We start from the raw sequence: 16,723 nt of genomic DNA on the forward strand, positions 1-16,723 counted from the left end.
GCCTCTGGCGAGCTGCCAGATGCTTTATATACGTCGTGTCTGAAGGTATGGCCACTTATAGCTGCAGTTGGCAGCAGATGACCATTTCCACGCCATCGGAGCTGCTCGAAGCAGTATCCTGGTCTGTGCCACTTGCTGTAGCTCCCATTTGTCAGGAATGGCGATCTGCAGCCAGCAAGAGCTGCTATTGACCATACTTGTGGATGCACCAGTGGTGTATAAAGCATCCAGTGGCTAACTCGGATGACTTATGTCTGTCCTGTGGGCTGCTTATTGCCCCCTCCTGGTTTAGATGTAATTCATAACAACTTGAGATATAATGCATTTTCTGTCCAAAAGTGTCCTTTACTTTTTTCCCAAATTTAATGTTTCTCTTTTAGATTTAATCATGGACATTTTAACCAATTGAAACTAGATTAGATTCTAAATTATTTAAGAACATTATGGAAAACGTTAGCACATTCTAGAAGGGTATGGTAATACAAATAAAACAGTAATAATAATCTAGTTTATAGTGAGAGCACCCATAATGTGATATCTCTATAGACTTGTGAGTGGTCCTTAATTGCGTACTATGTCTGAAAATAGAGCAACGTACTTGTTTTTCCCTATTCAGGAAATAACTTGATTCGTGCTTGAATGACAAAATAAAGAGGTCACTTTTAGGGATATTTTACAAAGAAAAAAATGGAGAGAAATGACTTAGTCGATACGATTGTTGGTTAACTTTAAAATTTAGAAAAATACGATTCTTTAAGGGTAAAAAGAACAGGAAAAGAGGAGGTGGAGATGGGGTTCGGCATATACTTCTTTCTGTTGAAACTGATAGGTGTTTAAGTTTAATGAAACTTTAGTATATGATGTCTTTAAATCAAGAAAATATTTAAAGTTAGATTAAAACTGCTACTCCTAAGGCGCAGAATCTCAATAAGCATTGTTTTCATAGATTTCTAATTTTATCAAAATGTGTTTTTTAAATTCCATTAGTGTTAAAAATTGATCACTGGAAAACAAACAGCATATCCTGTAATTCTTTAGTTGCACTTAATGTTTGTTAAAAATATTGGATTAAATATGGTACATTCTTTGCTAAAGTGTCTCAAAAATGTACATATAATTTTCATGTTTGTATTTCAGGAAACACAGGAATTGGCTTTACTGAAATTCTGCTGGATCAGGAGCCTATAAACCCTAGAAATGACTCAAGCCAGCTTGAGGATTCTGGCTGTGATGTGTCTAGTGACTTTGTATTTGATACTTTAGACATATCACATAAATTTGGGCATGCTGAGCATACTTACAACACTTCACCTTCTACATTTAATTCTGAAGTACTTCCCATATTGAATACCCGTTGTACTAGCAAGGAACAAACTCTGGCTGCTCATGTGCAATTCTTGCAACATCTCCTTGCACTAAGAAAACTTACAGAAGCAGGAGGTCTGAAAACATTGTTTACAAAGCTTGAAAGTGACTGCTCCACAATAACAGATTCTGTATCTCGATTGCTTGATGGGCTACTTACGTTCTACAAGAATCCTAAATTTCCTCTGTCCAGTTTTCTGACGGAAGCAGTTTCTGTTTTAATCAATTTAATAATTGATACAGATTTATCTAATCATGTTCTGAATAAGTGTTTTGAGAAGCTAGAAGAATTAAAAAAAAACCTAGTTCAGATTGTTTTAAACAGCAGCAGTATCAATAGGGTAAGTGAAATGATTTCCAACCTCACAATATAATTTAGCATGGAATCCAAATGTACAATTTACAGTAGAAGCATTGTTAATTAAAAATAAAATATTAGGCCTCCATGGAATTTTCAGCTGAGACTAAGAGAAGTAAATAATGCAAAAAAGAGAGCATGTTGTTGCACACGTCTCTTGTAGTTATAGCTTACAAGTAGGATTTCAATGAATATGTGACAGGATTTGAAAATCTTTCACTTGCAATGCCGTGTGCTGCTACTCCACTCCCAAATTTGGAAATTAGAATAAATAATGTTGTGCTCTGCTTTATGAGGCAGTCATGTAGCTTGGCACAGGTTACTAAATGTATTCAATGATTTTTTTTTCCTTCTGTCTGCATTAAAGATGTGGGGTCAGATACTTAGTGGGTGTAAATCTGCATATTTGCATTGCAATCTCAGATTCAGCTATACTAACTCACTCTATCTGTGGATCCAGTCTACTGAAGATTGAAAAGTATATTTAAAAATACAGGAATTAAAGAGGGAACATGAGAATTGAATGTCCATTGTTAGGAGAGTGACCAGAATTGCAAACTTTACCTTTTGAATGAGTACATAATTTTATAGATCTATCATGCTATTTTTGATTAGTTATCTCTCTTACTCCAAAATTTTATATTTGTGTGTTTTTTCAGAACTTCATATTTCTGTCAGCCATTTTGTAGGTTTAACCACTGTCTGCTAAAAACTGCTGCATACTTTGTAGAACAGAAGACTGAAGTGGGACTTGATAGCAGCCTTCAACTTCTGAAGTTAGGGCTCTAAAGAGGATGGAGAGAGGCTATTGTCAGTTGTGATGGATGGCAGAGCAAGAAGCAATGGTCTGAAGTTACAGAGGGAGAGGTGTAGGTTGGATATTAGGAAAACTTGTTTCACCAGAAAGGTGGCGAAACACTGGAATGCTTTACCTAGATGTCGCGGGGAATTGTTAACCTCTTACAGCCTGCTCTGAGCCTCCCGGTTAGCGCGACCGGATTGCGAGGCTCCCCACTCTAGTCGTCCGGATCCTCGAGGAACTAAGGTGTATAGGAGAGATGGCAGAGGCCCGGCGACGAGACCACCCCGCCCCTCTGCAGACCGCCCCACCCCCCACCAGCGAGAGGACCAGGGGTTATGCACGTACCCTCCCACTTTAAGATGTAACCCCCCCTGGCAGGCAGTGGCTAGCTCCAGGGACGAAGGTGAAACGAGGAGGCTTAGGGTGAACCTATTATTCTATTTATTAACAAAGCCAGCAACAGACAGACAAACAGCAACACGTATAAAATAAACACGAGACAGTTCATAATAATAGTGTCCTATATAAACCTTACACTCTAATAAAAACTTACTAGTATCAATAACAATTCCATAGAAGCAACCTGTATAATGTTCTTTATTTAACTGGAAGGCAAAGTAAGATGGTTAGGAAAACACCCTTAAGGTAAGAGGGAAAAGGTAGTTTTTGCAGTTTAGCTCCGAGCGGGGGAAGGGCGCTACTCCTTCCCCAGTACGCTCAGGCCAGGTCGCTACTCCGGCCAACACTGGGGACCTTAAGGCTCTGCCTCTGAGGTCCCTCTTCTAACTGGGAGTTTGCCACGGCCCCTCTCAGTTAGCGCTGGGAGATTATGGGATAGGTTGGGTGCAGGATTTACTTGGGAACCGGGAGGCTATGCCCTCACTGTGGTAACCCACCTGCACAGTGGTAAGTATGACTTATTAACTAATTCTATAACTAAGTAACTAATCTAAACTATAATTACAAACGAGTAATTCAAGTGTACAGCTTAAATGTTTTTAAATTTGGGTGATCAAGTCTGGCCCTAGGGTTGAGCCCCGGGTACAGCCCTTCCCTGGCTCTGGAAAGGGTGTGGCAGAGGTGCGACCCCTACCCCCCTATTAGGGGACCCAGTACCCAAAAGTGTCGTATTAAATGAAGTGTCTAATTTGACAAAGGTCCCAGGCTGTGCCACGGGCCAGTAAATAGATTACGTGACTTGTCTGGTGAATGGAGGTCTCGTCCAGGTAAATATGTCTTATCCGGTGAAATGGTCCAGGTAGGCACAGCAGACGCATTGATAGCGGGTCCCTGGTTACGTCACCGGGTACGCAGTACCCCCACCGGAGTGGGGGCCAGTTCGCCAGCCGGTGACTTGGCCAAAGGGCCCGCTTGCTGCTCCCCAGCACAATGTGCTGCTGGCTAGCGTTGAGGCGTGCTGGGGCACTGGCGCCGCTTCCGCGCCGGTGGGCTCCTGAGGTGAGCTGGTTACTGTGGTGTTTTCCTGCTTCCGGTTGGTGCCGCCTGAAGGGCAGGCGCCGTAGTGATTTCAAGCTCTTTGGCCGGTGCCGCCTGAAGGGCACGCACCGTAGTGATTTCAGCTCAGGCCTTTTGGCTGTTTAAGCCTGGCCTCGGAGTCTAGTGGATGCCACTAGGTGGCCATGCCCCTCTGTGCAAGGTAACAGGGTCTAGCCTGAGTCCCTCAGGGCCGCCGAATGGGCTGCGGCTCCTGAATTTATAGAGGGATCTCATAAATATTCATTACATGATTTACATACTGTTGGTTCTATGCAGGTGTTTTCAAATAGGTCCTCCTCTTGGCCGAAGGTACTGGAAGGTTTTACCTGGGGCCAATCAGAGGGCTCCATTTTGAACCTGCAGTCATGAATAATTTATGAGTTCAGGTTACTAGGGAAACTAATTGACTCAGAGTGACCATTGCAGGGGCTGCTAAATGGCAGCCTATGTAACTTTAGATTTTTCATGTACCTGTCTTGATGTTTAATGGCCAAAGGCTTGTTTCCCCTGGCCAATGGGGACGATAATGCCCAAGGGATAAAATCCCTGACACTAGAGAGGTGGTGGAACCTCCATCCCTAGAGGTTTTTAAGTCCCAGGTTGACATAGTCATGGCTGGGATGGTTTAGTTGGGGTTGATCCTGCTTTAGGGAGTGGGCTGGACTAGATGACCTCGTGAGGTCCCTTGCAGCCCTAGGATTCTATGATTCTATCCTTGCAGTTTGCTAATCAAAATAAAATAATATTAATAAAATTACTCTAGAATAATCAACTTTAATTTTAAATATTCCTCACATTAACTAAAACAAGTTTGAAATAATAAATTTATTAAAATTAAAAGTATATTCTAGTAAAATGCTATACTATAATTACTATATGTATATTTTATTAAAATTAATCATAAAAATGTAAATAAAATGCATGTGTTTGTGTTTATATTACACTTACATCTCATAAAATACTTTTTTAATAAAAGCACATTTGCTTAGATCAGGCATCAAACAATAAATTAAACCCTCTATTAATTTATTCATAATGCTACTTGAAAAACAAAGTATCACTGCTTTCAATTCTTTTAAAAAAAAAAAAAAAAAAAGTTGTGTCTTCCAAATTAAGTCATTCCTGGCTATGTCTACATTTGCATTCCTCTTTCAAAAGAGGAATGCAAGTGAGGGAAATAAAAAAAATTCAAATGAGGCACCAATTTATATATCTCGTGCTTCATTTATATAATCTTTTTTCAGAAGATAGTCTTTCAAATTAAAAAAAGCAGTGTGGATGGGACTGTTTCAAAAAGAAACCCCATCTTCGAAAACCTTTCATCCTATTTTGTTTCAGGCAGAAGGGTTCTTTTGAAGATAGGGTTTCTTTTCGAAGGAGCCCCATCTACACTGTATTTTTTTTTTTTTTGACAGAATCTCTTCCGAAAATAGATTATGCAAATGAAGTGTGATGTATGTAAAGCAGTGTCTCATTTGCATTTTTGATTTCCCGCATTTGCATTCCTTTCTCGGAAAAGGAATGCAAGTGTAGATGTAGCCCCTTTGTCTTTTATGTGGAAGTTTTTCCATTGCCTGCCCTTGAGCTTTCCATTTCTTCTCTGTTCTTTTGGGTAACAGCTGGACACAATATATAGAATTTATTTATTAAGTATTTTAAGTACATGCAAAAACTCACTTAAATATAAAAGAGAGTGGGAGGACCTAACTTTAGCAAAATACGTTGGAATGAGTGGAAAAGAATTCAGCAGCACTGCTCATGTGGTAGGACAGTTCCCAATCTGCTGCCCTGGGCAACATTCTATAGTGAGGATTTGGGGAGCCTTCAGTGGCAAAAGAACAGTCTAAGGACTGTTCTGAAAAGCTGGACAGCAACAAATCCATGGAGCTGGATCCAATGCACCTGAGGTTGTTGAGGGAGTTGGCTGATGGGATTGTATAGCCATTGGTTGTTATCTTTGAAAATTCCTGGTGAACAGGAGAGGTCTTGGATGACTGCAGGGGAGGGGGAGGAAGGTAAGTGCTCATCTTTAAGAAGGAGCATCTGGGGAATTACAGAGTGGTCAGCCTCATCTCAGTCACTGGAAACAATTGGGGATGGGATCCTCAAGGAATCCCATTTTGAAGCACTTTGAAAGGAGGAAAGCGATCAGGAATAGTCAGCATGGATACATCAAGCGATCAAGCAGTCTCTTGCCTCCTATCCTTTTCCAGCTTCTGACAAACAAGAGGCCATGGACACCATTCCTGACCCATCCTTGCTAATGGCCATTAATGGATCTAACCTCCATTAATTTATCTAGCTCTATTTTAAACACTGTCACAGTCCTAGCATTCAAGCCTCCTCTGGCAAGGAGTTCACACAGCACACACTCAACCTGTGGAAGAAGAGCTTCCTTTTATTTGTTTTAAACCTTCTGACCATAAATTTCATTGGGTGTCCTCTAGTTCTGATATTATGGGAACAGGTAAATACTTTTTCCTTGTTCACTTTCTCCACACCAGTCATAGTTTTATATAGCTCTATCATATCCCCACCTTAGTCTCCTCTTTTCTAAAATAAAAAGTCCTAATCTCTTTAATCTCTCTTCATATGAGACCCACTCCAAACCAAATCATTTTAGTTGACCTTTTCTGAACCTTTTCTAATGCCAATATATCTTTTTTGAGATGAGGAGATCACATCTGTATGCAGTATTTCAGATGTGGGCATACCATGGTATTATATAAGGGGAACAAGGTATTCTCTGTTGTCCATCCCTTTTTAATGATTCCTAACATCGTGTTTGCTTTTTTCACTGCCGCTGCACACTGTGTGGATGTTTTCAGAGAACTATCCACGATGAGTTCGAAGATCTCTTTCCTGATTAGTTGTAGCTAAATTAGCTCCCATCATACTGTGTGTGTATAGCTGCGGTTATTTTTTCCAATGTGCATTTACTTCACATTTATCCACCTTAAATTTCATTGCCATTTTATCACCCAATCACTCCGTTTTGTGAGATTGTTTTAAAGTTTTTCCACAGTCTGCTTTGGTCTTAACTATCTTGAACAGCTTGGTATCATCTGCAAACTTTGCCACCTCACCGTTTACCTCTTTCTCCAGATCACAAATTGAATAGGACTGGTCCTAGTACTGACTCTTGGGGCAAGCCACTACTTACCCCTCTCCATTCTGAAAATTTGCCATTTGTTTACTGTCTTTTAACCAGTTCTCAATCCATGAAAGGATCTTCTCTCCTATCCCATTACATCTTAATTTATGTAAGAGCCTTTAGTGAATCATAGGATTGGAAGAAATCTCAGGAAGTCATTGAGTCCAACCTCCTGCTAAAAAGCAGGACCAATCCCAACTTGATCATCCAAGTCAAGGCTTTGTCAAGCCAGGACTCAAAAACCTCTAGGGATGGAGATTCCACCATCTCCTTGGACAATTCATTCCGGTGCTGCATCACCCTCCTAGTGAAATAGCTTTTCCTGATATCCAGCCCCACTGCAACTTGAGGCCAATGCTCTTTGTTCCGTTGTCTGTCACTACTGAGAACAGCCTCTCTCCATCCAGCATTCTAATCAGTTTTCTTGCCCTGGGCTGGACTTTCTCCAGTGCATCCACCACCTTTCTGTAATAGGCTGCCCAGAGTTGGACATGGCCTTCCAGACATCACCTTACCAGTGCTGAGTAAACGGAAGTAATCACATCCTTCATTCTGCTGGAATTGCTCCTATTAATGAACTCCAATATGCTGTTAACCTTCTTGGCTACAAGGGCACACTGTTGACTCACATCCCTTGTCTCATTGACTCTAATCCACACATCCTTTTCTGCAGAACTGAGGCTTAGCCAGTTGTACTGTACCCAGCTTGTTGTACTGCTTGAGATTGTTCCATCCCATATGAAGGACTCTGCTTTTGTGCGTGTTTAACTTCATCAGATTTCATTGGGCCTAGGGCCCCAATTTGTCTGAATCACTCTGGAACTTACCCCGCCCTCCAGCATATCTAACTTTCCTCCAGCTTAATGTCACCCATGAACTTGCTGAAGGTGCTATCCAGTCCCTCATCCAGGTCATTAATAATGATCTCAGAGAGGTAGCCATGTTTAGTCTTATCTTCAAAACAAAAAAAGCCATTCAGAGCACCTTAGGCTAACAGTATTATTTATTAGGTGATGAGATTTCGTGGGACAGACCCACGTCTTCTGTCCCACAAAAGCTCATCACCCAATTATATTGTTAGTTTTTAAGGTGCTCAGAACTGCTTTTTTGTTTTATTAATAAAGATGTTGAACAAAACTGCCCCTTAGGGTATCCTGCATGGTACCAACCCCAAGTCAGACATCAAACCATTGATTACTACCTATTGAGCCCCACAATCTAGCCAGCTTGCTATCTTATAGTCCATTTATCCAGTCCACACTTACTTAGCTTACTGGTAAGGATACTATGGGACACAGTTATCAAAAGCTTTGCTAAAGTCAAGGTATATCACATTCACCACTTTCCTCATATCCGCAGAGCGCACTTACCTGAGGTGACCTCTTATATGTGGGGTGATGCCCAACTGGAGGGGTCCTGGCTGCTGGCGGTGGAGGGCACCGCGATGATGAGGGACCCATCTGTGGACTCCCCATGAGATGGGACGTCCACAGTGGCGGGTCCCTTGTCCTCCTCTGGTGTGGCAGGGGGCTTGGGTGTGGCTGGTGGTGTGGGGTGGGGAGGCATCATCTGCAGCCAGGAGGTCCTGAAGCTCCCAGTAGAAGGCACAGCCAGATCTGTGGGCGCTGTCCCAGGCCCACATGTTCCCCTGCTGCAGCTCCTTCATCTTGCGCCTGACTTGCTCCGGTGTCCGGGAGGGGTGGCCATGGGTAGCCAGGCCCTGGGCATGGCAGGTGACAGCTGGGGCATTCCTCCGGTGCACGCTGGTGTCCCAGAGGACCGCCTCATCGTGCCAGAGCCCCAGGAGGTCCTGGAGCTCTGGCTCAGTACAGGAGGGGGTCCCTCCATTTTGGAGACCGGTTGGGGTCTTGGCTGCCCTCGTCCCGGTTCCTGGGGCTCCCCTGGGTAGTGTGGGGTGCTGGCCATCCCTGCCGGTCGGGACTTGCTGGACGCTGCAGGGCCTCGGGAGTGTGGCAGGCAGCCCTGTACGTGCTGCCTGTCTCACACTCTCAGCTTCCTGCCACTGGGTCTCCAGGTCCTTGCAGCTTTAAAGGCTGCAAGGACCTGGAGACTATACAGGCCTGATGGGGGTGTCTAGAGCGGCCTTGCTCTCCAGCAGGCTGCTGCCATGGAGGACCGCTTCTTTCGGAAGAAGCAGTCTGGGAACGTCTACGCATGCCTTCTTCCAGAAGGTCCTCTTCCTGATTCTGAAGCAGAGTACAGAATCTGGAAGAGTGAGCACCTCCTTCTGGAAGAAATTCGAAAGAGCACCTTGCATGTGCAGATGCTCCTCAGATCTTCCAGAAGAAGGCACCGTTCTTCCAGAAGATCTTGCCTGTGTAGAAATGGCCTAAGTGAGCTCTGGTGTCTTCATTCAAAGGGGAATGTGGCCACTTTGGGGTCCTGACCCACAGTTCGAGACCCGCCGTGCTAGACAATATTGACCTCCCATGGTCCAGCAAATTCTCTCATCTGGCACTGGTCGGGTCCGAAGAGTGCCATATTAGAGAGCTTCAGTCTGTATTGTGTCTAAATATATAGTGATTTACGAGTAAGTGATTCCTTTTATGTATGTTTAAGTTATGTATCTTAGTTGTGGGCTGTGTTGCAGGTTCAGAAAGTCCAGCACTTGCTTTTTTCACCAATAAGTTAAAGGTGAATAGCTCATATGTAGAGAACAAGTCACAGCAACAGAATAATTTCAGTATAAAGTTATGTCCATTATGGATTTTCCAGTGAGCCAACTAGTAGAATCTACTCCCTAAAATTGCAAAAGGCTTGCTAGATTGCTCTAAAAGGTTAAAACCTATATGAGATACTGTCAGACAGCTTTTCTAACATAGATTTGTAGTTCTTTGAGATCCTGAATCAGTATGTGTAAACAATGGGGGTATATGTTATCAAGGCAATGTTAAGAAATGTGAACAAGCAGCATAAATGAAACTCAAAGGTGAATTTATTATTCATCATCACTTCGTAATTCTTGGTAATGTAAATTAACACCATGGGGAAATGTAATAAAATTACTTTAGATATCTTTCCTGCTCAGCTTTAAAGTAGATGAGCTGTATGCAAGAATTTAATACAAGCTAGTATATGACTGAAAATTGGTTTAAGGGGAATACAGATACAAGAATTGCAAACACTGGATTAATGCCTTTATCAGTAAAGGCTTGACAAAACCTTAGAAAACATTATTATGTTGAAATATAACAAAAAGCACAAGCCAGAATGTTAGGTAACTCAAGAAAGGGCAATTAAACATGAATTGTGCATGTTTATATAAAGATACACTTAAAACAGTGCTTGAAAGGTCATGAATCTGTTATACTGAGATATAATTATATGCTTCACCAAGAACTAATCTTTTCAAATAAAGAGAAACATTATGTTGCATTGATAGATTTGCTTTGTAACACTGTAACTAAACTAGCAATAGATGACATTAACTTGTGCTATTTAGTTGTAACCTGGACTTTGTGTTGTCAAAAGTCACATTGACATCTGACTCATCAACGTACAAGCGCCTCCCTATTCAGGGACAGGTAATACTTTAATAGATTAACTTAATGTTGATTTAATACGGCTTAGTAACTTTACTATGCAGAAGAAGAATGCAGCTTTTAACCATCTTCATTGAAAAGAAACAAGCATGAGAGCAATTTACTTTCCTTGTCTCTCCAGTTCCCTAAGCTCAGTAGAATCTAAGAGTTGTGAAGTGACTGGTCCACCATATACTTCCTTCAGAACAGGAAGTACGTATGTAATTGGGCAACAGCAGAGACCCTCCAAACAAACAAACCAACCCACTCCTGGGGAGGAAAAAAAAAACAGATGGGGGGAGCAGTATTTTGTTAAATAAAAAAAAAAAGGAAAAGGTAAAAAAAATTTTTGCAAGGTAACAAAGCTATTTCTATGCTTGTTTTCATTTAAATTAAGAAGATTTAAAGCAGAATTTTCTTCTGCATAGTATAGTTACAAAGCTGTATTAAATCACTGTTTATCTGTAAACTTTTGAAAGACCAACCATAACAGTTTATTCAAAATTATTAACATTTCATACTTGTAAACAACATCCATTCCCAAGGTATTTGTAACTGCGTAGTTTTTATTGGATCAAAATAATTAATTCAGCCCAAGAGTTTAATAGATTCTTGCTTCAGTTTATTTCTGAGAGCTCTATTTGGTATTTTATTCCTACGGTATGTCAGTTTTAATATTTAAAGACAAGTTCATTTTGCCATTATTTCCAGGCGGAACTAAAAGATGATCTATGAATATTAGACCATTGGAAGATGATACACTAAACCCTTGAAACATACAATTTTGAGTTGTACTTAACTCGCATTGATGCACAAAAAGCGTAACTCACCACTCCCTCAGCCCTGGTGGAGTCCCCAAGACCCTGCACGGCCCGAGTTCAACCCTCTTCCCTCCCCCCCCACCCCCACCTTGCGGCCCTCGTTCAAACACCCCTCACCCTGGTTCAAACACTGCCCCTCATGGCCTCGGTTCAATATCCTGCCGCTGTGCTTCAAACCCCTTGTGGCCCTGGTTCACCCCCTCCCCTGCACCCAGCTCCAGCTCTCACCCCCTGGAGGGCTGTGTGACCCCAGCTCAAATCCAACCCCTGCCCCCCACTATAGCCCTAGCCCACCCCAGGCTTAATCCTCCTGCCCCCCTCCCACTGCCCCAACCCAGCACCAGGCTTAACCCTCCCCAACTGCACCCCCCCACTCCAGGACTTACCTTTCAAAAGGAGCTCCAGGTGCTCCTGTTGCTCCCCCAGCTGCAGAACCTGCATTCTGTCAGGGAAGGAAGCCGCCTCTCCCCCAACCTCCGACTTACATGAAATGTGAGTTACACAAGTGTGTGTGGGAATACAACCCTCACATAACTCGGGGGACTACTGTATTTTATTTATGTTAACTGCAGGTAACTGTATTAGACAGTAGAGTTTTCATTCCTGTTGTAGCCGTGTTGGTGCTAGGCTATTACAGACACTAAGTGGGTGAGAGAGTAACTTTTTCTGGACCAACTTCTGTTGGTGAAAGTTTGAAAGTTCATCAAAAGAAATTGGTCCAGTAAATAATAGACTGCTTCACCCCTCTAGTCTCTCTTACTTAGATGAGATAATTTAGCCTGTATGTGATTAATGATGAAGCTGGCTTGTAAATTCTCAAACATCCTCCTGCACCAATTCAGATTTATGGCATCCTTATAAGCTTGTGAAAACATTAATAAATATGTAAAAGACTCAATATTTACAATTTGCATCATGCACTTATTTGTATACCTAAATGCTTTTGCTATTGTCTCCAGTAGATGGAGGCAATTCTGTATTAGGTAGATACATTTGAATATAGCTCTAACTTCATGATTAATCCAAGCTTATGCAATTTTGTTGTAACTGACACCTTGGGGTATAAATTATATTCCTTCTCAGCCTCTTTCAAAGAGGAGGGGATTCATTGACACATGGGTACAGCAATACAAGTGATTCATCTAGTTGTAGTGTTTCTGGAGTTGGATATACTAAGTGCTTCAAAAAACTATAAAAAAACATAAAGCCCCTCAAACCAAAACCAACAACTATAACAAACAGATGCCACAATGAGCAGGCAGAATGGTCTGCCTAAAAGGGAGAGTTTTCTCCAACTCCAACCACATCATAGCTGGATTGGTCCCTACAGTAAGTTCCGAGAGAGGGAGAGGGAGAGGGAGAGAGAGAGAGAGAGAGAGAGAGATAAAGTAAGTTCCTCTTCCATTTTAAGATTGTTGGATGTGTCCTGGTTATAGTATTGTAAGAGGTGAAAAGGAACGTCTGACTTTCTCTGATCCTATGTCCTCCCTTATTTACTTGCTTTCTAACTTATATAGTTCCAGCTTTCATATACATTTCTTGTATGAAAGTTTTTTCTAAACATCTGTTTTGTTGTCCTCTGCAAACCCTTTGTATTTGTTATTTTTTGAGATGATGTGGCCAAAATTGAATATAGTGTTACCACAACTAGCATATAATTATAGTACCATCACTGTATATAATGGTATTTCCAGTGGTTTTTTCTATCCCTTTTTTACTACAACAGAAGCGTTTGTTTGCTTTCCGATTATTCTGTTGTGTACTGAACAGATGTTTTCATTGAGCTGTCACCAAGAGTTCAGATGTTTTTCTTCTGTGGTTCCAATTAATTTTAAACTCATTTAAACCCATAGGACGTACTCTCTGGCTGGGTCTATACGTGCCCCTTCCTTTCAAAAGGGGCATGTTAATGAGTGGGTTCGAAAGATGCTAATGAATATGCAGCACCTCATTAGCATAATGGCAGCCACGGCGATTTGAAAGTGCGGCTTTTCAAATCGCGCACCACCCGTGGAGACGGGACCTTCCGAAAGGACCCCCTGAGTTTTTGAAAGCCCTTCTTTCGATCACAGATAGGAAGAAGGGCTTTCGAAAACTAGGGGGGTCCTTTCGGAAGGTCCCTTCTCCGTGGACGGTGCGTGATTCGAAAAGCCTCACTTTTGAATTGCCGCAGCTGCCATTAGTGTAAGGAGGTGCTGCATATTCATTGCAGTGCCTCATTAGCATCTTTTGAACCCGCTCATTAACACGCCCCTTTCAAAAGAAAGACGCACATGTAGACCCAGCCTCTATGTTTTAGGCAAACCTGAGTTAGTAAAACCTTATTTTGTAGGCTTTTTAATGGAAGGAATGCAAAGAACTGAACTTTATTGTGAAATATTCTTAAATAAGCTTAGTTTCCTGTTCTGTTGCTCTGTAATAAAAACTCTGTTCTTTCCCACTGCTCTGTAGATAAAGCAGAGTATTCTGAAGAGATTTTATGGGAAAGTCAGAGAATAATCAGGTTGAAAAGCTTCCAGTACAAGAACAGTTGAGAAGTGGATGATGTATAGAGGATTTCATAGGTTAATGTCTCTCTGCCCTCTTATTTCATGGCTATGGAGATTTTAGTGTTTGTTTTATTTTGGAATAATTGAAATAAGGTTTCTCTGTTGTTGTGAACAGAGTTTGTGAGACTTGTTGAATCCTTCCAAACCTTCATGAAGCTATATAGATCTCTACCTCATGTGACGAAGTCTTTTTGGATATTGGTAAAATTCAGCCTGATTAGATAAGCTGAGCCATGTGAACTACACTAAGGTCCGCAGCAACTCAGAGATAAGAAAAAAAATCTGCAGTCAGGAAACTCTAGGACCGGGCACAGGAATCAAAATATGGAACTGGGAGGCTGGGAAAGAAGACGACCTCTGTCTCGAGGAAGAAGTTTTGAGTCTTGGACCTAAAAGGGCTACAGGGTGTAATGGCTTTGCAATTTTCCCCTTCCCTTAGGAGCTCTGCAGGCCTGCTGAGCTGTCAGGATAGAGGACAATCTCCCAGATGTTTGGATATTTGGGATCAGGGTGGTTAATCCGTCTGTTTCTCAGACTTCACTAATGTGCTGTTTCTAGTATCTTCATTCTCACAGTCTGCATGCGAAGTTCTGCAGTCTAATGGTGCTCATACAAGTCGCTTGGACCATGATTGTGTCTTTTTCTTTAGCAACCACCATTTTCTCTCTCACTGCTTTTGCAACAAAAGTTTTTACTGTGTGTGGAAAATGCCACCAAATTTTCCTTATGTGGTTGTGCTAATTAAGCAGCCCCAACATGACTGGATATGTGCATGAAGATGGTGCCACTTACAACCCTATGTGGAAAGGATTTGTTGCCTGTCTGCCTCCACCGTTTAAATATTATATAATCATACCCTTTTTGATTAGGTGTTGCAGACTTCTACAGGAGAAGGACAGCATTCTGTTGCCTTTTAGGGGACTCTGGCTATGTCTACATGTGAACGCTACATCAAAATAGCTTATTTCGATGTAGCGACATTGAAATAGGCTATTTCGATGAATAACGTCTACATATCCTCCAGGGCTGGTGCCGTTGACGTTCAATGTCAACATTGGGCAGCACCACATCGAAGTAGGCGCTGCGGGGGAACGTCTACACGCCAAAGTAGCACACATCGAAATAAGGGTGCCAGGAACAGCTGCAGACAGGGTCACAGGGCGGACTAGCGCTTCCGGGGCAACAGCTAGCCACTCCCTTAAAGGGCCCCTCCCAGACACACGCAGCCTGCACAGCATGCGGTTTGCAGAGCCATAGGCACGCACACCTCGGCGACACAGTCATGGACCCGCAGCAGCAGCAGCAGCAGCCAGAGGCCCACCCAGCCGCCCCTGTAGGAGCAGTGCTCGCCCTGCTCAATGCCATGCAGGAGGCAGCTGATCACATCCTAGCCACAGAGGAGGAGCTGCCCGCAGGGGAGGAGGAAGCAACCCCAAACCCTGCAGCCCCCCGCCGCACACGCCGCTGGCTGTGGAGCTACCCCACAAGCACCGACTGGTGGGAGCGGCTGGTGCTCGGAGAGTGGGACGACGACCGCTGGCTCCAGAACTTTCGGATGAGCCGGTAGACATTTCTGGAGCTATGCCAGTGGCTCGACACCGCCATGCGGCGTGCCCTCAGTGTGGAGAAACGGGTCGGCATCACTGTCTGGAAGTTGGCCACTCCAGACAACTACCGATCCATGGGCCAGCAGTTTGGCATTGGCAAGGTCACCATCGGGGCTGTCCTCATGGAGGTAAGAGGACCCACGGGGGGAGGGGGAGGCAGCCCTGGCAGGGGTGGGGAAGGGAGGGGAGGGGAGGGGAGCCGTGGCAGGGGAGGGCCACACACACCCTGCACACCCCTCACTGGTGCTCTCCCATGTCCTTCCCATGCAGGTCGTCCGCGCCATCAACGCCCTGCTCCTCCACAGGCTCGTGCGGCTTGGGGACCTGGGTGCCGCCATCGCAGGGTTTGCCACCCTGGGCTTCCCCAGTTGCTTCGGGGCTCTGGATGGGACCCACATCCCCATCCGTGCCCCGGAGCACAGTGGAGGATGCTACTTAAACAGGAAGGGCTACCACTCAGTGGTCCTCCAGGCCTTGGTGGACAGCTGGGCCTGCTTCCTGGACATATATATGGGCTGGTCTGGCAGCACCCACAACGCCCGGGTATTCCGGAATTTGGGCCCGTGCCGCCGGCTGGAGGCGGGGACCTACATCCCCCAGCGGGAGATCCCTGTGGGGGACACCACCATGCCCCTCTGCGTCATCACAGACATGGCATACCCCCTCCGGCCCTGGCTCATGCACCCTTACACGGGCCATCTGTCAGCCAGCCAGGAGCACTTCAACATGCTCCTGAACCACGCGCACCAGGTGGTGGAGCGCTCATTTGGCCGCCTCAAAGGGCGCTGGAGGTGTCTCCTCACCCACCTTGATGTGGGCCCCACCAACATCCCCCAGGTTGTGGGCGCGTGCAGCGCCCTCCACAACCTGGTTGAGAGCAAGGGGGAGGCATTCTTTCAGGGCTGGGCTGTGGAGGCTGGCAAGGCCGATGTGCAGCCACCTGCTGCCCCCAGTCGCCAGGTGGACCCCGAAGGGACCCGGGTCCGGGAGGCCCTGTGGGCCCATTTCGACGAGGCCGTGGGGTGAAC

General features: G+C 44.1%; 1 protein-coding gene across 1 annotated transcript in view; it reads left to right on the forward strand.

The window, feature by feature from the left end:
* Positions 1-2,412, forward strand: part of MEI4 (meiotic double-stranded break formation protein 4) — a 32,578-nt gene extending 30,166 nt beyond the window's left edge. The window contains exons 3-4 of the mRNA XM_074989132.1: positions 1,138-1,706; positions 2,383-2,412. Coding sequence (XP_074845233.1) covers positions 1,138-1,706; positions 2,383-2,412 — 599 coding nt within the window. The remainder of the gene's footprint in view (positions 1-1,137; positions 1,707-2,382) is intronic.
* Positions 2,413-16,723: the final 14,311 nt, after the last annotated feature.

The sequence above is a fragment of the Carettochelys insculpta genome, chromosome 3, assembly GCF_033958435.1.
Source record: "Carettochelys insculpta isolate YL-2023 chromosome 3, ASM3395843v1, whole genome shotgun sequence".
In the NCBI taxonomy this organism is placed as follows: Eukaryota; Metazoa; Chordata; order Testudines; family Carettochelyidae; genus Carettochelys; species Carettochelys insculpta.